Source organism: Hippopotamus amphibius, chromosome 8, assembly GCF_030028045.1.
Source record: "Hippopotamus amphibius kiboko isolate mHipAmp2 chromosome 8, mHipAmp2.hap2, whole genome shotgun sequence".
Classification (NCBI taxonomy): domain Eukaryota; kingdom Metazoa; phylum Chordata; class Mammalia; order Artiodactyla; family Hippopotamidae; genus Hippopotamus; species Hippopotamus amphibius.
Window position 1 is genome coordinate 100,241,918 of NC_080193.1, and position 21,998 is coordinate 100,263,915.

The window sequence follows — 21,998 nt, forward strand, 5'->3', positions numbered from 1 at the left end:
GTTGTCCTCATATGCTACAGATGAAGCTCATCTGCACAGTCCAATTCCTCCCCTGTAACTTCAAGGACATGCAGTTCAGATTCACCTGCAATTCAAGAACAAACTGCATCCACTGCCTGAGCATCCGCTGCTGAAAAAAGATGTAAAAAAAAAAAAAAAAAAAAAATTAGAGAAACAAAAATCAGGTTTATTTTTTAAAGGCAAACACTACCAGGGTAAGTCATAAAGTAGAAGCAACGCATAGCCAGCAAGATGAGGTATTTCACCCAGCTGAAAAGCATAACACTAAAAAAATCCACCTACCTAATTTCAGAGCAGAAGGAGTTACTTCAATTTCCCCACCAACTGGTTTAAATGCAGCCAGTTGGGCAGCCACTTCCGACTCAAGAGCATCTGGGCTCTGCCCGCCTGCGGGGTTTCCACCGGGACTCTCAATCTTGTGGAGTGGTTCTTGTTCGTCAAACACAGCAATCAGCTGCAAACAAATCCAACAACACTCATTACTTTGTAGGACATGCATATCACATGGACACTGTATCTAGCTGATTGTGGTCTTTTTTTTTTTTTTTTTTAAAGTAACCTCTTAAAACTGAAAACTTAGTGTTATTACTGTATCACAACTCTTAATTCAATATTATGTCTAAAAGCACCACGACCCAGGAAGTAATTAATGGCTTGTTTGTAAATTCCTCTAATAGAGATCCAGATTTGGCTAACCCTCTGGAAGGAATGAAATGGCCGCCTCCTCCCCTCACTGCCTTATCTAATATGCCTAAAAGGACGTCAGTATCTCTTTCTTTCAAGAGTGCTGCCAAAGATGAAAGTTGAATATGCAGAATTTGAACAATAGACTTACGTGGTAGAAGAGGACATTGCAGTTTCAGAGAGCAAAAGACATGATCAAATCCCTAACTGTATCTGCCCTTTTAGACATAATCACAATAAGTAGAGCCATTCATACATGTGTATATTCACACACAATCTGAGTTTATCTTGTACACATAGATATCCTGTTTGTATTCATGCCTGTAATTTTGTTCTCTTCCTTCATAACCAACTCTATGTTTATTGGTTTAGGTCTAATGAAACTAAAACTCTGAACTTTTAATTATTCCTATCTTCATCTCAATTTTATTTCATATGAGAACTATGCTTCACATTTAATTGCCCATCTCCAAGTCATTTTTCTTAAAATAGGGGCAACATATAATAAAATAATCAAGTAACTGTGCAAACACTGCTGTATAAATGGCAGAGGCAGCCCCACTGAATCTGCGTTTTTGGCCAGCAGATAGCATCACGATAGGAACTCCCAATGTCTCTCAACAGCTGATGTGGAAAAGTCCAAATGTGAGTGCAGTAGGCAGCTCAGGGCTGTCACTGTCAATCCAATAAAGTGCCACGTGTGCAAATCTTTAAAACTGCTAGTAAATCTTTAGATAGTTTCATTCATTAAATAAAACAAACCTACTTATCATTCAAACATTTATTTAGGAAAGGCACTCAAAGCCCTTATTCGTGGGGGAACCTTGTTGGCAATAGTATTAATAACACCAGTGCAGGGTTAACCAATCAAAACATCATAAATTCCAAGTTCAGTCTTTCAAAAGAAATGAATACAATTAGGGATATGCAAATTGGCTATTCAAAAATAATTTTCATAATTGACTACTCATTTCCAGTGTGGAGACTTCTCTAATTGGAAAATCCAACAATCCTCTCACCACAGGAAAAAAATGCTACTCCCAAGACATTATTTTTAATTCTTGAAATTGAGCACATACATTTTCTATTTTTAATTGGTAGCACTGATGAACCGATTTGAGATAAGACTTAAATGGATTAATAATGAAAGATTATTCTAGTAAAAAAATCAGGAGAACTATATCTTTCTAATCATTTGGCCAAAATGAAGAGTTTAACACTTTAAATCTTGAAAAGGAAAATAAAATCAACATTTAAAATGTGAAAGAAGTGCTATTTTCATCATCATTTCTGTGACATAATTTTAATTTTGCATATGGGTAAATTCTAACACATTCTTGTAACATTTATTTTAATATACTAATCAACAAGGCAAAGTGACTTATTATACTGGTATTAGAAACAGTTTTGTGTATGTTTTCCTTCTTGCTGCATCCTTAAGTCTTAGTGTATCCTATGTGCCTGAAATAATGGGGAAAAGAGACAAAGACGACCAAGCAGAAGTATAATGCAAAAGCTTAAAATTGATAGCTCATAAATAAATCATTACCTATGGCTCTTATGTAACCTTCTCTCCTTAAGATACTTCACTGTTTTCCATACTATTATTATATCCACACAAGGTCACAGCATATGTAGTAACAGCATTATACCTCTTTATCTAATGGAATCACAGGGTAGATCAGAGATTTTGTTTCCCGAAGTGACAGCCTAAACAGTAATTTGTACTAGAATCTCGTCCAATCCAGGGATTCAGACCACACTGCAACCATTTTCCAAAAAGAAGGCTGTAAAAAGAGAGGCTACATTATGGATATTTGAAGTTTGTCCAGGAGGATGTTATACCCTAAAAAATGTGTATCCTACTCTTTGGAGATACAGGCAATAATACACAACTTTCTCAAAGACGATGACAGTGAGACTGGAGGCTCCCCAAATCTCATCATCTCTTTGATTAATTGCTTAGTCTGTCTCCCAATCCCATGATTGTCAGGAAGTATCTGCAGAGCCTCCTCTGGATGTCTGGATGAATGGGTGGAACAAAGCCTCTACTCCCGGAAAGAAGAGAATCAGCTCCTGAATCTGTAGTGCCCAAAGCCGCTGGCACCACAGGTGCTGGCTGATAAGAGACTCTTCATCCAGTCTTCATCTCAACATCTACAATATTCCCAGACGTATACTTGCTTCAACACTGATAATTAATTTAAACCGTATGTTGTAGGCCTTGGTTAGCTAGATTACTTGATTCATCAGAACACCTACATTACTGATGACACAGTTCCTGGCAGACAGTGTTACAGAGAGATGTTAATTAGCATAAACCACTGTTCTAGTTCCTCATCAGAAGGCAGACTGATTTCCAAAGTGTCCAGTGCATGAAAATGGCCTTCCGACACCTTTAAACCCATTTAAGACAAACTTTCCCACAGAGATGAACATAAAAAAAGGGATTTATACATTTTTAAATTTCTGTTAAGGATACTTTTAGGCTAAACTTCTGTGGCGCGTGGAAGATTTTCCCCTGACACCTTAGGGACTGCAGTAACCTAAACTTCATGCAGAATGCAAATAGGCATTTGATTTGGATGCCTTCCTCTTCTGCTGCCCTATCCAACTTCTGGTGCCCCTTCTGTTCTCCTTCTGTGATGCCAGTACTCTCATGTCACCCAGTACAGCACTGACATGTCCCTAAGACCCCACGATACAAAATGATCAGTTCAAACAGACTCTACTTCCAATCAAAACTCCCATCCCCACAGATCTCTATCAGCATTTAGGCATCTAATCCCAAGATACACACAGGTAGGTCAGTTTACAAATATGCTGTTCACTTTTCCATCAAAAACCAAAACCAAAAACAAAATAACCTTCTCAGGACTCACCCCTACAGATACCACCCCATTTCTCACCTTCCATCTAAAAGAAAATTTGAAAGATGTCCACAGAGCAGTCTCCAATCTTCTTCCTCTCATTTTTTCCTGAAGCCACTCTAGCCAGGCACTTACCCCTCTCTTCCACTGAAACTGCTCTTATGAAGATCAAAAACAATCACCACGGTGCTAAATTCAAAGTCTTGACTTGAATTTCTGGCTTGACTTTAGGACACAGCTGATCATTGCTTCCTCCTTATGTGACTTTCTTCCCTTCCCTTCCAGGACACCACACCCTCTCAGTTTTATCCTCAACTCCCTGGCCCCTCCATTAAGTTTCCTTTTACTTATTCCTCCTCATCTCTAAAAATGTTAAAGAGACTACCTCTAAATCTGCACGGTGATCATGTCTCGTGGCAAAGATATAAGTATATGCTGATAAATTTCACACTTAAATCTCCAACCCAGTGCTTCTTCCTGAACCCGAGGCTCACATGATCAATTGCCTAACCTAACATGTCAGAAACTAAAAAAACTGATCTTCCAAAGCTCTTTCCAAGTCTTTTCACATCCATAATTAGTGGCAATCCAGCCTTTGAGTTGCTCAGGCCAAAAGACTTATACTAATCCTTGATCCCTCTTTCCTCTCTCTCTCCTTGTCTCTCATACACCCCCCACACACCCAATTTGTTAAAAAATGTCAAAATACAACCAGAGCTTGGCAACTCCTCACCACCCCCATCGTCACCTCTTTGGACCCAGCTACCACAGCCTCTCCCGTGGGTTACTGCGAGGGCTTCCCGACTGGGTTCCTTGTTTTCACCCATGCTCCATTTCAATCCACTTTCAACATGGCAGCCAGTGTGCTCTTCCTCAAACATAAGGCGGATTGCGTCTCTCCTCTGATCACAACCCTGTAATAGCTTTCCACCTTCACGCAGAATAAAGGCCAAGTCCTTGCAATGCCCTGTATGGTAGCAGGCTACCAGTGAAGGTTCTGACCTCATGTCTCGAAGATTGTCTCCCCTGTTTTCAGGATTCTGTCCAGCTATGCTATCTTCTTTGTCCCTCTCTGTATCTTTACATTTGCTGTTCTCTCTGCCTGATGTCGTCTTCCGCCAGATACCTGCATGGCTTGTTCCTTGACTCCTCACATTTTTATCAAATGACAAGCTTTCACTGGCCACACTATCTAAATTGAAATGCCACCCCCGACTTCTCATACTCCCTTCATTTTTCTTTATAGTACTTGTCGCCCCTCGATGCTATGTTTTTTCTTACTTGTCTTATTTATTGCCTGTTCCCTGTAAAACTCCCTAGGAAACTGTACTAGATTGTAAGCTGCAAGAAGACAGTGATCTCTGTTAATTTTGTTGTCTGCTGTTTCCCACTGCCTAGAACAGTGAATTAGACATACTAGGCACCCAACGTATATTTGTGGAAATAAAATGAGTGAAATGAGGGAAAGGATATGAAACCTAATATAGCAACGAAAGATAGATTTTTCATGTGTTTTTAGAACACTAAAATTAATTTTTTAAATGAATGAGTATCAATGACCAATATAAACCCATAACGTGCTCAATACACCATCATCATCATTATTGCTGTTTATGTTTTGTTATTATGGAAACGAAATTCCTCTCTTTCTATTCAACACCGGGGGAGATGGCTTCTGCTCTTGAAATGGAGATTATGTGTCTTCTCTTTCTTTTCAGGCTTATTTTTGAAAGGGACAAGCCACTGACTTGGTTCCTGAAGGAGTGAAAGTGTGGAACTAGGGTGGACAGAGACATGGGCGGGGTTAGCAGCTGGGTCCCAGATGCCCCCTTGCAATAAGCCACTTTGATGTACCTGGTGTGAAGCTTCTAGATGTGTCCCTAGAAGTAGCTTAAACACAAATATGAATAAGTGAGTGGAAGCATAGCCTGAATTGACATGCCATAAGCTCAAAACTGAAGCGTTCGGCTTTTATTTTTACAAATTCACGTCAATTTTACATTTTACCAGCTTTCCATGTTTGATTTAACATGAAAAGATTTTCTCTTTAACTGTCAGTAAAATTAAGGCAATGACCTCCTGTGGTTTGCACCTCTATTTGAGAGGTCAAGGTGGAGTGTATTTCTCAGGAAAATACCTACTTCCTAAAAAGAAGTGAGAAAAACACATGAAAATAGGTACATTAATGTGGCATGTACAAAGAATTTTCAATAACTAGATCTCAACTGCTGATGCTGATGGTGTTTCCAATTCAAAGACTAGGCATTAGTTTGGAAACTACAAGTAGCCCCCACTATTCTCTCCCCAGGGGGTATCAGGAAGGAACATCTGAAACTACTTAGAATTTGCCTAGAAAATACATCATGCAAAAGCTTCATTTTTTATTTATTTATTTATTATTTTGGGGGAGGTACACCAAGTTCAATCATCTGTTTTTATACACATATCCCCGTATTCCCTTTAAAGAATAGTCCAATCTTTTTCATATTTACTTTGTAAAGGTCAGCATAATGTAAAAGTCAACAATAACAACCACCTCAAAGATCAAAAAGAAATAAAATAGTTTTGGATAACTTATAATATCCATGATCTGGAATAACAGACTTGATCAAAAGAGCCACATGCTCTCCACAATTTCACATCATCCCTCTCTCTTCAAGGACTCAGACCTATTTTTATACTCAAACAAGGTAAAGGTGTCTGTGTGTGTGCATGGGTGTGTTGTTGGGGGTGAGTGCGGTGGAAGTAGAATATTAATGTCCTCGATGATATTCCTAATACGCCTAAATGCTTAGCACAGAGCCGGGTACACAATGGAAGGTTAAATGTTACTTCCTTTTCCTCTCATAGCCAGCATTCCCTGGCTCCCAGACGGAGTCCCACTTGACTTGTTTATCCCAATTCTGCTTTTACTTTTTTGCTTCTCTTTCATCTCCTCATCACAGAATTGACAGAGGAACAGAGAAAGTACCAAGATCAAACGCATCAAACAGGTAATTTTTGTTTTTCTTTTTTCCTTCTCTTCATCACACAAGAACACACAACCTTTAGACACGCAGTGCCATTCTTCCACCTAGCGATACATGGTTTGTGCTGTCCGTTCTATTTTTTACCATAACTCGAAGCAATATACCAATGCCTTTAGTTTCTACACTGACAAGTAAATATTTTAATAATAAGTGTCACCAAGTGCATTTATGGCAAAGTCCCTCAATATTCATGATGTGGTTTGCTCTGTCGTCAGCCTAGAGCATTCTGTCACTTTTACAGCCTGAGTTTTTATAATCTGATCCTATTATCTTTAGTCTACGTAGAGAATAAAAAAGAATGAACCAAATGTTCACAGACTATAATAGACTGTATTTATAAAAGTATTTTTTGGGATTAGCAATTTCACTGAGAAATATGTGGCTCTATTTTAATTATATGTCAAGTGAACTAACATGCTACTAAGAAAGGCTTATTTGCCACATTGAGTTCTTTGGGTTAAAGTGTTGAATTTAACAACATTTTTTTTTAACTGTTTCATACATATTCCATGTTAGCAGCAACTATCAAGTAGAATTAAAAGACAAAGGAAAAAAACAGTATCCTACAAAATAAAGTTGGAATCATTTGTCTCAAATCTTAATAAACAATTAAATCTAAGTAAGACTGTGAAATTACAACAATTTCACAAGTAGAGAAAACACATTATCACCTTTGGGAAGAGAGTGAAACTGCAGAATTTCATTTAAATGTATGCATCTGCTTGTAACTAAATAACAATTGGCTATTGAGCTAATTTTATGCCACTTTAAACAAAGGTTTGAAAATGGACACTTTTCCTTCATCGGATTTTGACAGGCAGGTAAAAACATTTAATCTGGATTTTAAAAATTAGCAGGTTCACATTAGCATCTTCATCAGATGCTACCATAGAATCTAGCATCCTCAGAGCAAGTGTGTAATAGCTCTGAGTCTCAGAAACTTCAATCGACATTCAGTAAATGAGATAAAACCAATTTTAATTTCCTCTCCAAACTGAAAATCGATAATAGGGACCTTTGCAAACTTTACAGCTTTAAGTTTCATTCTAAAGAAAATAAAATGATTTATTCAACTGACTAAGAACCCCATTTATCCTTATCACTTTTTAAAGAGGCAACTGCCTAAATTGCCCCATAATAACAAAAAATATGCCTATTAAAAAAATCACCCATATTTCAGTCAAAAATACATTTGCTTCCTTTAATTATGTAGGAAGTTACTAAGAAGCCAGGTATACATTAAATGCATTTTACACTGAATCATATTTTTCTCTTGACTACCTTGAATTAAGGTTTCAAAGATGATGTGTTACCACTTGACAAGTTTAAGAGAATCCCGAGTTTGTTTTGCTGCATTCTTTACTTTCCTTAGTAATAATAGCTCACCATTCGTGAAACAGCACTCACAACTCATATCCGATACCCACAGAGGAAGCCTGAGGAGCCCTTTCCTCTGTGCCCTTCACCTTCCATAGCAGCGGTCGGGCAGAGGGTCTCAGCAGAGGTTCGCTGGCAGCCACCAAACCCTAATCCTAGGAACCTGTGGCAGCTACAGGAAAAGCAAACAGGTACAGAAACCAGGAGAAATTTTAAAGAACCATCAGGATAACACAAATGTCAGAAATATAAAAAATTCAATATACCTATCTTGTCAGTAATATTTCCACCGTCCCTGAATTACACATATTAAAAATAATATACACACAAGGAAGCAGAAGATACTTGGGTTACATTGGCTGGGAAATTTTCAGGGATGATGCCAATCCAAGGGGTGGCTTTGCTTGCCATTTACCCAGTATATCACTAGATGGTTCCTTCATTTTATCCAACTCCAAGGCCTCCGAAAGCCTTGGGAGAGTGTACAGTATTAGAAAGGAAGATACAAGTTGTGTTGTTTTAAAATGTGTGGACACAGATACACACAAATAACTTTTTCTTCAAGTTACTCTTATCTAAATCACAAACATCTAACTTGCCTTTCTGAAAGACTATTCGAAACAAGTATACCTGACACCAGAAAACATAAAATAGCATATGGGAAAATATTTTGTAAATTTTAAAGCATACATATATTTACAGTGATGTAACATTGACATTGAATACTATTTCCCTGGCTTAGTTTCTGTTTTCCCTACAATTTCTATTCTCTGACCAAACCAAAGCTCTAACTGTCTCAGAAATATAGTTTGACAATCTCTTAGCGAAGGCCCAGTGCTACCACAGCCATCAGAGATATGTCAATAGATCCCTGAAGGCAGTAACTTGCTGGAACATAAGGGTGATTCTTCTTTGCAGGGCTCATCCCATCACAAGGAAATGCCACACTGCCTCTGGCCAGGTCCTCACACATCCACTGCCAGGGCCCCAGCCCGCTTCTGGGTGGCAGTCCAGTCCCCTGACCTTTACCCACAACACTACTGCCAGAGCGGTCTTCTATCACACAGATCTGGCATAGTCTTGCTCCGGCTTAAAACTCTTCACTGTATATTCTCATGGCTTTCAAAATGAAGTTTCAGTCTCCCATATGAGGCTCTCCACCAGACTGTGCTGTTTCCACAATACCCTGTGCATGTCTCTGTCATCACAGGTCACATGGCACAAAGAGCCTTGATTTACTTGCCTCTATCTAAAAGTAAACTGTAAGCTACTTGAAACCATGGGTCACAACATTTACAAATATATTTAGAAAATATTTTATAGCCCTCACTATGCACTAGGCACTGTTCAAAGTCCTTATATATATGATTTAAGAGTCATAAGAAACCCTATGAGAAAAGCACCATTATTCCCATTCTGCAGATAGGAGAACTAAAGTACAATTGACTTGATATCCCAAGCGCCTAGTATGGTGCATGGCACATAGGAGAGGGTTAGGTAAATGACTGATTGGAGTTCTCTGCTATATCCAAGAGGAAGAACAAAGCCTCTTTTATATGGATGTCTACACTTTCATGTGGATACCACCTGTGTCCTAGTTTTCCATGCACATAGGAATAAAGGTAACCTTCACTACCATGCATGCTCCTGAAAGGCAAAATACCTTCTGCACATCCTTGAGGATCAATCCTGAACTGCAGCTTATAATTTCTCCACCTAAAATCCACTTAGTACATCATAATCCCAATCCTGTTTCCTGGTAGACTACATTTATGTATTTGATTTTCTTCCAGAGGAAACCTTGAAAAACTGTAAAACAAACTGGCATATTAACGTACCTAGTTTTGAAACAAACACAACTGTACAGTGTTCTCCGTTATATTTGACTGTTAGAAGAATCCTGCTTATTTGTACTAATGACTGCAATCCAGGGTGTATTGCTTAACTCTGTGGATTAATGAGTAAGCAATCAAATGTGATTTTAAGTCATGAATATAACAAACATACTATTCATTTATTTTGACAAGTATTTTAATTTATGAGACTTGGCTACAAAGAGAGCAGTCTATTTCATAAAAGGAGGGAAAAAAAAAAAGAAATCTTTCTGCTTTTAAGACAACTCAACAGCCATCAGATAAAAAACCTTTGTGGAGAATAGTGACAAAGCCATCACCTTCTAAAGACAGATAAAGAATTGATAGGTTGATAGAAAAAAACAATGAGACCTTACCATATCACTAAAATTTTTAAAGAATGTCTTTTGCATGCACTTGAGCTATATGCAATATCTTTAGGGGTTGAAAGCCACACAGAACATTCTAAATAAACTAGGTCAGTGCTGGCCTGAGGCAGGTATCCCCTGGCCTGTCACCCTAGTAGCCTCAAACACAAGTTTCAGCAGCTTCATGTGTTCCTGAGGTGGCCTCAGATTCCTGGTCTGAGAACCCCCAAAACCAGGTAAATGAGTGGACTACAATTACGAGTGAGGTCACAACTCCCTGAAAATTAGCTGGTTATTAATTAATGCTACATTTCATCAGGATGGGGAAGGAAGAGACTCTTTAGCATGAACACATTTAGCAAATTGGCCTTAGCACTGGCTGACTGACCTCATGACAGGTCCAGTGATATTCTACCTTCTCTGGGCTTTCAAGACAGATGAGCAACTGGTGCAGATGACAGAAAGGTCAGCATGCACTGTGATTGAGGGATGAGGAAGCACTCCCCTTAAACATTCCATTTAGACTCAGCTCCTCCTTGTCATGGGTGACACGGCTTCAAAGCCGATATTTAAAAAAAATTAACACTGCAATTACAGGTGGGTTTAGCTCCTGAATGCCTTCTGTCTGAGTGGTAGAGGTAACCTTTTCCTTTAGCTTCTAATTGCTCTACATCTCCTTAACTCGTGATAACATAGCCAACCCTGCTGGGACGGGTGTTGACTTTGGGAGCCTCTAAATGTCAAGATTTGTAATTATGATTGGGTGTATTAAACTCACATAGAATGATGCCTCGCTAATTGGGGCCTGAAGACAGGAAGCCTGGGGTCCTTACTCCTTGCTCACAGTCACAGGAGGTGTGTTACCTCCTCCAGGAGCAGTTGCATCCTACGTCTCATCTTTAATTGTAGAAAGATGGTCTTCGCGAGTCAGTTGTAAATTTTTAATTTAAGTGAAAAAGGCCTTTCTAAAATATCTAAAACATATTCCATAGGTATAAAAACTACAATGGCTAAATCAAAATTAAAACATATTGAGCCTACTTATGGCAAAAATAGAATGCAAGTTTTGAAATGAGGACTGGTCCCAAAAATCCAAGTTGCTATGACCATCCACAATAATTGCATTTCGAAAACCAGTCTTCGCTCCAGTACTCCCAAACCCAAAGGCCTCTTGTGCACTTTGCCATTTTAGTCTTTTATGTTTTCCAGGAAAAAAGAAAAGTATGGGGGCAAGAAGGCATGGGGATCACAAACTCCATCAGTCCCCTCCAGCCAGCTGTGTATGTGGTTTGTGTGTGTCTTGGGGGTGGGGGTGGGGCAGGGATGGACAGAGGGAGGGAAAATGAACAAAACTTCAAAGGATGTTGTTACAAGACTTCTGAAAACACAAAAAAAAGAAGACATACAAGGATCAGCTCAACTCCTAAAAAACTACTGTTACTGTGTTGCTACTCTTCCTCCGGTCTTCTTAAGCATATGTGTGTGTGTATATATATACACTTAACACTACGTGAACCATACTACATAGCACACAATTTCATTTTCTGATATTTTCACTTAGGATTTTCTTGTGAACAATTTTCTCTAATTTTAGTTTGCAAAAAAAAAAAGGAAGAAAATTAATGACTGAATAATATTTTATAACATAATTAGCCATATCATAATTTAGCTTATTCTGCCATTCTGGATGCACAAAAGTAGAGGTTATCTTTGCACAGTACTGTCATTTTCTCAGTCATTGATGATTTTGCAGACAAAATTACATCCTTCTCTTTAAAGTCAATTCTTTGATTATTAGTGGTACTGAAAATAATTTTATAAGCTATTTTTGTTTCTTTAATAGATTGTCTGTTCATATCCTTTGCCGTTCTTTTAATTTTGCTTCTACTGTTTCTTGTCAACATGAATAAGCTATTCAAGTATATTAAGTTTCCCTTTATTTTTGCAAATTTATTTTTTGCCAATTTATAATTTTTTTTCATTGCATGGTATTCCATTCACATAAAACCCTCTTTTATTCTTCAAAGGTCCCGTGTAAATAGGTACTCACCTGGAACCAGTAATACTTAATGATGTGCAAGTAGTAAAATAATGTTGGTTTCATTTAATTTACTACTTTGATAGTCCCTTAAGAGAGAGCAGGTGGGAAATGTTTTGATTGATGGGCCTTTGGTTTTTAAATCATCATTCATATTCTAAACAAATACAGATGGACAAAAGCTATTACAATAAAGAAATCACAATTAAATTTTTAATATTTCAATGATTTTATAATCCAAATATCCGTCATTATTTTCTGCAAATTCTTTATGTTGAAATTCCACACTTTTAATCCATTATTAAAATGTAAAAAATATATATTAACAAAATTTGTTTAAAAAATTTTACGTACTTGAAGACTCTGATTCCCTTATTTTTTGTCCCCCAGATAAGATAAATTTTTAGTGTTAATATCCTTTACCATTTCTTCTGTATCACCTACTATCCAGGTTTACTGCTTTCCTGTAAACTGTCTCCCTGCCCTTCATTTTGCCAAGGATTAAAAACTCTAGAAAGGACCTATTTACAGTAATGTTTAAAAAAGAAAAAAGTATAGATGTCTTTAATTCCAAGTCTTCTTTTCATTGTTTATTTAAAAGCGTAATTGTCATAGGTCAGCTGACATTGCTCTAACAGCTACTGGGTTGCTAGCCACATTTCTGTATCTTACTAACATACTCAGTTATATTTTATCATCCAATCTGTTCTGCCAGTTAATCCCACCTTCGAGTAAATTTCAAGCTTAATGACATTTATTTCATCTATATGTAAGTAACATATGGGGCACTTCTTTTTTTTTAATTAATTTATTTTGGGGGGGGGTACACCAAGTTCAAGCATCTGTTTTTATACACATGTCCCCATATTCCCTCCCTCCCTCGACTCCCCACCTCCCTCCCCGTCCCAGTCCTCTAAGGCATCATCCATCCTCGAGTTGAACTCCCTTTGTTATACAGCAACTTCTTAAAAGAGTCAGGAAACAAAAACCCTCTCAGAGTTAATCTATTAAATAAATATGCAAAGGTCTGTTTATAAATACACAAAATCAACTTAAAGATACACACCTAGGACAAATTTAATTCACTATATAAACAAGCTAAAGAAGCGTTATGTCAATAAGGTAGTAATAGACGTCAGGAAAATGGTATCAAAGGTGAATATACGGCAGTGTCATTTTAAGTATTATCCAGTTGAAGGGATCCACTGGATTAAGGACCAAACTTAAAGTCCCATTAGTAGAGATACCCTTCTTGTGAAACGGGTGAGACATGGGGATTACAGCGTGGTATCATTAAACTCATGAATCTAGAATCAAGTATATAACTTCTGGGGCCAAGTGCAAAATGAAAGTGTGGGGCCCTTGCTCAAAAAATGTAAAGAATTCTAAGATGGCAATAAGCTTGAGGCCCTGAGCAGCCACACAGGTCACATACCCATAACGCTGGCCCTGCTTGAATCATGTGCCTTTCTAAACTTATTACTCTGGTCTCATTCTCCCCAAGTAATCCGATTGTGATTTGATATCCCACCTTATTCCCTCAGCAAGGAGACTATATGCTGGCTGGTGGGTATGCAATATCTAGTCCCCTGCGCAGTTATTACACACCTGTTTAGAGTCCTGGTGAACTTTACTCGTTGGAGTCAGAATCCTTCAGTCAAATCAGTGCAGAGCAGTGAGAAGGAATAGTTTATGGAACTACAGTGCTTGGGCCCAGTGTTGTGACGGGGTGGGGCTGGGGGCTGGTGTGTGGAGGGAGGCTCAAGTACAGGGTTTCTGGTGAGACCTCTTCTGTAAACTCCCAGTTTTTCAAAGAGTCTTCCATTTGAACTTCTAGCTCATATTTATTCACTGAAAATGCAGTACTGGCTTAGAAGACAGCTTAATAGAAAGGAAATGCTAGAATATTTTTTCGTTTAAATGCAAAAGAACACTATAATTATGTAATGTGATAAATATCGCTACAATGGCAATCATATGACAATATATAAATGTATCAAAGTAACATTCTGTATACATTCCTTTCCTAGAATCCATAGTAGTTGGAAACCTAGACGCTGGAGCCTGACTGCATGAGTCCAAATCCTGATTCAAACCACTTTCTAAACATAGGGAAGTTATGTAGCTTCTCTGAGCCTCAACCATTTTATCTATCTATACAATAAGGACAAGGGTAGCAGCTAACACTTACTGAGCACTTACCATGTTTAAACACATGGTATCAGACTATATTATCTCATGTATTTTTCATACTACCCATAGAGGTAGTTACCATTAATTTCTTCAAAATTGGGGATACTGAAAGCTTAGGTGGATTACATGGCCAGCAAGTGATAAAGCTGGAATCAGAAGCTACTCAAACTTAAGCACCTCCTCATTATTCCAAGCCCATCTTTAGAGCTGTTGTATTACACGAGATATAACTTATCATAGTGCTTAGCCACAAAAAATAAAGTGTTCTTTTAATGCTAGGCCCTAGCTATTATTATAATTATCATCATAATCATTATTTTTCTTATTGATACTGGATAATATCTAGTATCTAGAGATTGTATATCTAACGTAAGAATATACACTACTATTGTCTAATGAGAAATACACAAAGTCAATTTAAAGAGACCAAGTAATTCCTACCCCAGTGCAATACTGGACTGAATATTTGACTAATAAGATAGACTTGATTTATAATACTTTAATAGACTAACATCTGAAAAAATGACATTTTTAACACAATATATACAAACTTATTAAATAAAAAGATATATAATGTTATTAGTAGGTATAGTACCATGCCAAGTGATAAGCATCGCATGAAAAATTAAAAGAAAAACAACAGGGATGCTGATATGGATTAGGAAGTTAATTACAGCATAATATCTATCTTACATTTGGTACCTAGTTTCTACTCATGGGGTATTGACGTTAGGATTGGGAGAAATAATTCCCATCCATAGAAATATAACCTACTTTGCTAATAAAATGTAACCCAAAATATAAACTGCCTGCAAAAACTGTATTTCATAACAGCACCTTTGGATGAAACGAAATGCAGACGCTGCCTTCTGTTCCTATCCTTGCACACAAGTTTCAGTGACTGGAAATGCTCTGCAGCATTTCTCAGAAAGGACTTAGAGAGCCTGTACAGTTCATCAACTTTAGTTTAGAAAGACTCCATTCTTATAATTTATTTTGTTTTTATAGAAGAAAAGACTTGGAAAGATTCCTGTGAGACATGGAAAAATACCAAGATCTGTCAAAGATAAACATGTTTTCCTCCTCAAAGCCCTTAAAGTCAGTGAAAATGGTTTCCAATAATGAATCACCAAAAGAAAAAGCCCTATTTTTATTGGACTAAAACTCATAATTTCTGTGAAACAAGTGGATAAATGGAACATGGAGGCAAGCAACCAATGGCGAATGCCTGATACTGCACCTGGAAAACCCCATGACATAAATACTGGAGTACTGGGGCAGAGGCTGGGGAGACGCAGCATCCTTTTTTTTTTTTTTTTTTTTCACGCTTTTTCTTTTTAATGTTCATTTTCAGTCTCTGTGTGCTGGGGAAAAGTTGTTTTAAATGTGTCCATAACTGAGAGCTTTTTGGCATAGGTGAACCCATTTATCTAGTCAAATCTAAACGGAAGTCTAAAGTAAGTGCATGATGTAACATGCAAATTATCCTCAACTAATGGAGCTAAACTTGACAAATGTGAGTCAAATATCACACATCTCTAACAGTTTTGCTTCTAACTCAAGGGCGGAAAACATCATTTATATGTAGCTGCCAAATACTATATTCTCACTAACTGAATAAGCAGGCACCATTTCCCCTACCTTTGAAAATGTATGTTGGTCTTTGGATGGGTTCGGCTGCCTTTTTAAATCTAGTGGTCTGTGACCATGGAGGGCTTTAGCCAAAAGGAAAATGACTCCATAAATCCACAGAGACTGTCTTGCATTAAATTATAGTCTGAAGGCTTCGGGACTATATGAAAAGACTTTGAGCAAGAAAAATCAACATACAGCAACACATATGTATTGAAAGTTATCCTATTTTACAACAGGAAGCATTTCTCAAGCTTTAGAAAGCACGCACACATACAGTAAGATATAGGCTTGGCAACACCTATAGAGACTTGCTACCTAATTATCAAGAGATTTGGTCGTATGACACCATGAAGCACATGAGTATATGTAGTAGTTTTTTGATACAAAAATATGATTAGGTTAGTTCCAGTCTTGATAGTTCACAAAACAATAGACCTATTCATTATAATGTCACTGGAAAGCAGATTATATTGTTTCAGAGGATGGCATCCCACTTTTCTTTGGAATTCCTGGTAGACCTTTTTAAATCAGCAAAGGTGTCACTTCATAATCTCTCAAACTTAACTGGCTGGTAAAACACAGGAAAAGAATCTTGAGATTGTAGATTAGCCATCTATTCTAATAAAATAACCGAGTTCTGGAAAAATTAAATAAATTTCTTAAGACCTGTAGTTAGTAAATAGCTAAACAATGGAAAAAAGTAGTCAAAGGCTAATTTGAAGTTACAGCTTAAAAAAATTTTGCATACTATTGAACTAGGTATTGACTTTTCCTATACACCACCGTTTCCACCATTCTGGCTTGGTGAATACTCAACATATTCCATTTATTACTAGTTTGCCTCGCTCCTAAAATAATTAAATTTGAGACTCTTGCCTATGTCTGACTAGAATATATATGTTTTTTTTTTCCCACTCTATATTTCTTCCATGATTAAAATGCAATTATCAAATGAGACTATACTTTAAACGTCTTGCCAAGACTGTAATTTCATTATCACTTGCAAAGTATGTGATGCTTTTTACAGACAGAATTCCTTCCTTAAGTCAACTGTTTGGCAACACTGGTAAAAAAAAACATATGCAGAACACTGCCTCTGTGGTGGTCAATTTTATGTAATAACGTGACTGGGCCATGGGGCGCCCACGTGTTTGATTAAACATTATTTCTGCGTGTGTCTGTCAAAGCGTTTTTGGATGAGATTAACACTGGAATCAGTAGACTGAGCAAAGCAGATTGGCCTCCCCAATGCGGGTAGGCCTCATCTAATTTGTTGAAGTCCTAAACAGAATTTAAAAGACTGAGTAAGAAAGAACCTCTTTCTCCTGCCTGTTTGAGCTGGGATGTTGGTCTTTCCTGCCCTTCAGACTTAAATATCTGCTCTCTTTGGGTCCTGAGCCTGCCAGATTTCAGGCTGGGATTTCTACCATTGGCTCTCCTGATTCTTAGGCCTTGGAACTTGGGCTGGAACTAAATGGTGGCTCTCCCAGGTCTAGAGCCTGCTCACTGAGGATCTTGGGGCTTCTCAGCCTCTGTTGTCATGTGAACCATCTCCTTATGATATACACATACACACACACGCACATACCCTACTGGTTCTGTAGAACCCTGACTAATAGAGCTTCCTCACCCAGAGGTCAGACACCTGGCAAAAATCAATGTTTTAGAACAAAGCCTAAGACCCAGAAGCAAAAAAGCCTTCTCAGTGTTCTTTACAATGATGCACGGCTTTTAAAATGATCAATTATGGAACCTCCAGGCCAGAGCTGATTAATAGGAAAAAAAATGGAGAAAATATTATAGAAGACCTCCTGGATTCAAAACAGGGAAAGCTGAGCTAAAAGGAAACAGAGCAACACTCAAAAGCACACATAGAAGTGAAGTGTTCATCCTAGCCGTCACTGTGCCTCAGTGAGTAAGGAAAGGTTATGTTTGGTTCAGGAGAGCAGAATAAAAACCTGGGTAGAGTGCTTCTGCTCCTACCTTCAAGAAACGTTTTTTGAGTACCTATAACATGCCAAGCATTGTGTTAACCATGGAGGATACAGCCCCCCTCTCAAGAACCTATCATTTTAGTAGCAGGAAGGGCAGACGGACACGAACATCAATATAAACACTGACGTGACGAAATAGCTGAATGAGCAAAATGCCACGGCAGGAAGAGAGGGGGAAGGTTCTTTCTCTGTATGTTTCCTGGGAAGCTGTTAAAGAAGGTGTAGAGGCGAGATGACATTTAAGCTGGGCCTTAATTAGCATGATTTCATAGGATGGCAGGATTGGCAAGCCCTTCAAGGCAGAGGGGATAATACACACAAAGGCCCAGGTGGAGGAAACTGCAAATTCACTATTTGCAGAAATGCCAACCAACCAGTTTGATGTGTTTGGAGTGCAGGTCCCTGGAGGTTAAGAGGAAACGAAATAGAAGAACAAAGGCTGGACTGAAAGGTTAGAGACAGGAAATGAAGGACCTTGAATGTCTTGCCCACGGATACGTTTCCTAAAATCTGTACTAGGTTTTATGACTTTATAATATTTGCCTGTGCTTGTTAGATCTTCAGTCCTAGCAACAACTCTATGAAGAAGGCCACCTTAAATCTTCTGGAGAATAAGATTAGATATAAACAGATAACACTCTGCAAAAGTGGCATCTTGTGTGCATACCTCCTTCACACACAGTTTGGATTCTTAATAAATACACAGTCTGGATACTTGAATTTTGAGTAAGCTGACCTATGCAATCCAAGAGTTACTCCCCATGGACTGCAAGTGTGAGTCAGAGTGTGTGTGAGAGAGAGAGAGAGAGACAGAGACAGAGACAGAGAAATGGTGGAGGAAGCAGGAGGAAGACAGGTAGGCAGTCTTAATTAGGTGATGTCAGGTATAAGAAAACCATTCTATCAGCAACTGAAAAAGCAGACCTTTTCAAAATACAGCTTTCCATGTTTAGAAAACTCACTGTTATTTTTAATTGAAAAATAAGCATGAATTATCAACATTAAACATCTGGATTAGAAAAAGATAAAATTATAAAATAGCTGATTATGATGGGGAGGTTAGCCAGGCACTTCGCCTTGACTGCCTGCCTGAAGAACACTGGGCTAAACATGAGTCCTTCCCTCAAAGAGTAGGTTCACAAAGGGATGGAAGTGGCCAGGCAGCTTTCCTGCCAATGCAAAGCCAGCGAGGGGAAGCTGGCGCCCGGCAGCTTGATGGATGGCTGTTTACTGCAGGGCACACCTCCCTGCTCTCTTAGGTGTCCTACAGGGAACTGGCGGACAGGAGCCAGTGATGGGGGGCCCCCAAGAGTCCTGTCTTCCCCTGCACAGTGCAGCTCTCTCTTGTCCTTGAGGTCGCCACGGAGTCCCCAGCCACTGGAGCTGCCTCACTTCAGAGGGCCGCTTTCAAAAAGGCATCCTGCTTTCTCCTTTTTCCATTTATATTACTTTACGGGGCTAACTTCTTAAAAAGTCAGTTGGCTTCCCTCTTCTTGTTGGTTGTTTTAGTGACTTCATTTTGAATTTGTGTGTCAATTGTTTTGTTCTGTCTGTTGTGTTAAGATGATCTTTTATTGTCTCACTTTTTCTTTCTTTTTTTTTTCCCCCTTAAGTCTTGGTTTATAAAGCATCTGCATTACTCTTAGCTTAGTTTCCTTTAGGTAATGTAATGTTAAATGTGTAACCTCCTTTTCTACTTTTACTAGCTTGTTGCTAGCATTCTTTTTAAAGTTCCCTTTACTATTTTACTGTTCAGCTTCATTTTTGTAATGTTTTCCCTGTGAAATCTTAATTTCTGGCATTATATATATCTTTGTCACTCCAGTCCTCTTGGTTTTACCAACTGCAGATAGGAAGGACAGTGTAGGGATGGCAACAGAGAACATTCTCTCACACAAGATGGATTTTCTCCCTAATTGCCCAAAGCAGTCTCTTTTACTCCCCTTATTTGATCCCTCAAACACTTCTATTAATATGGAGTCCAATGAAATAAAATACATTCCAAACTGGGTAACTTAAGAAACCTTACTGGCACAAATCATTTACTTCCATCATCAGCAGTTGGTAATGCCACCACTGGGGAAGGGGCAATATTAGACCAGAGCATCCCCCCGGGAAAGGACACTAAATCAACTCCCTAGGTTAACTTTGGTACCACTGACAGTTCCAAGGGAGAAGGCACAAGCAAGAGCTCCTGGCAGCATCTTGGATTCTCTTGCGTAGCTGCCCGACTGCCTCTAACCTATAAGTTTCTCAACACTGGTCATAGGAAGATTCACTCAGGGTGGATTGGCATATGGGGTCTCTCAAGCCACCTTCCTTTTGGGAGAGAAGATGTTTGGGTTTGAGAAAAACATAGAGAAACTGTTTGGATCTGTGATGATCTCCAAACAAGTTTATTTACAAAAAAGAAATCAAAGATAATTTTTAAATTTAAAAGAGGCACATTTACACAAAATGTAAATTTTCTTAATCTTTCTTTACCAAAAAGATAATAAGCTTCAGATTGCAAAGAAGTCAAATTCATTGTGTAAAAAGAAGTTTGGAGATTTCTCCATATATTTTTCTACATATACTTTCCAAATATTTGTGCCAGTCTCAAATCTCATTACCACAGATCCTAGGAAATCGGACACAGAAGACTGTTCCTGTCAGCAGTCACTGGTGACCAGCACAATATTTGTTTTACCACTTGTCCGAGGTGTTGTTTTTTTTTTAATACTCATCTTTAAGAAAGAAAATTAAAGCTTTGTTAAGATGTCCGAGTCTGTGGAAAGAGAAGAGGGCTTTTCTCCCACTCCGTTCCTCTCTTGAGAACAACTTCAATAAAATTCAGAATTCAGAAATATTTCAAATGTTCTCAAAAAGGCTGTGATCCCTCAGAGTCCTACCAATAAATCAGTTCACAGAATCTGGTAAGGTTTATTTATCTGACTGGAACTAAGGAATTTGTACTAAATCACTACATTTTTTGAAATATTGGTTCTCAAATGAAATATCAAAACAGAGAGAGAAAGAAAAAAAAATATTCTGACCTGACATCTTAATGCAGCGTTACTATAAAAACAGGGAAAGGAAAAGTTACATTTCCAGAGATGGCCAATTTTAACTGTAACCAACAACAAAAAAATCCTTTCATTTTAGTAATTGGTTTGTAACACGTACCCTGCTTTGCTTACTATATGCTACAGAAGACCAATTTATATATTAAAAAATCCAAGTTAGTCCAGCTGTACAAACTGATAAGTACTAAATAACTACAAAGCAGCTTTTTTCACATATTTGTTACCTGAAATGAACATCAAAAAATCTAAACAGCGGAACATTCCTTGAATCAAAATTATATAAAACCAACATAGGTATACATTTAGGAATGGCCATGTTCAAGTTCTGTATTGTGCTTCCCTTTAGACCAAATAGTCCAGTAGCTTCACTTGACATTTAGAGCGTATACAAGCATATATATATCTTAAAAAATACTCAGAATGCTGCAATGAGAGCTCTAAAAAAACCAAGTGAAATTCGGTTTTTAAAAAACCCAAATTATTCTTTCACCACTCTGCACTCTCTGCTCATCATGTACCACATCTAAAAATGCCATCAAAGTGAAAAAGAAATCTTTCAGGAAAATTTCCTTTAAATGGAACCAAAGGTTAAAAGACCCACACCGGAAACCCTGCAGCACAAAGGACGCCAATATTACCTTGAGCAATTTACAATGAGCTTTAATTTACCCATTTAGAAAACCTGATTTCCATAGGAAAGGTGCAGAAGTAATAAATCTTATCCTGCTAGGAAGTCTAAGAAGGGAAAACAAAACAAAATTTCACCAGCTTTTGTTCATTAACCCTTTCATGTCACTGATAGCTATGTTGTTAGACGTTTTCAGGGCATTCATTACCATCCTAATAGATTACAGCATTAGAACTTCCAAGA

The 21,998-nt window shown here is 38.0% G+C and overlaps 1 protein-coding gene across 3 annotated transcripts in view; it reads right to left on the reverse strand.

The window, feature by feature from the left end:
* PARD3B (par-3 family cell polarity regulator beta) overlaps nt 1-21,998 on the reverse strand; it is a 977,181-nt gene that overhangs the window by 609,270 nt on the left and 345,913 nt on the right. For all 3 annotated transcript variants that reach the window (XR_009055026.1, XM_057744363.1, XM_057744365.1), the window contains exon 3: nt 304-475. Coding sequence is in view for 2 of the 3 variants with exons in the window: in XM_057744363.1 (XP_057600346.1) it covers nt 304-475 (172 nt within the window). In the remaining variant the exon portion in view is untranslated. The remainder of the gene's footprint in view (nt 1-303; nt 476-21,998) is intronic.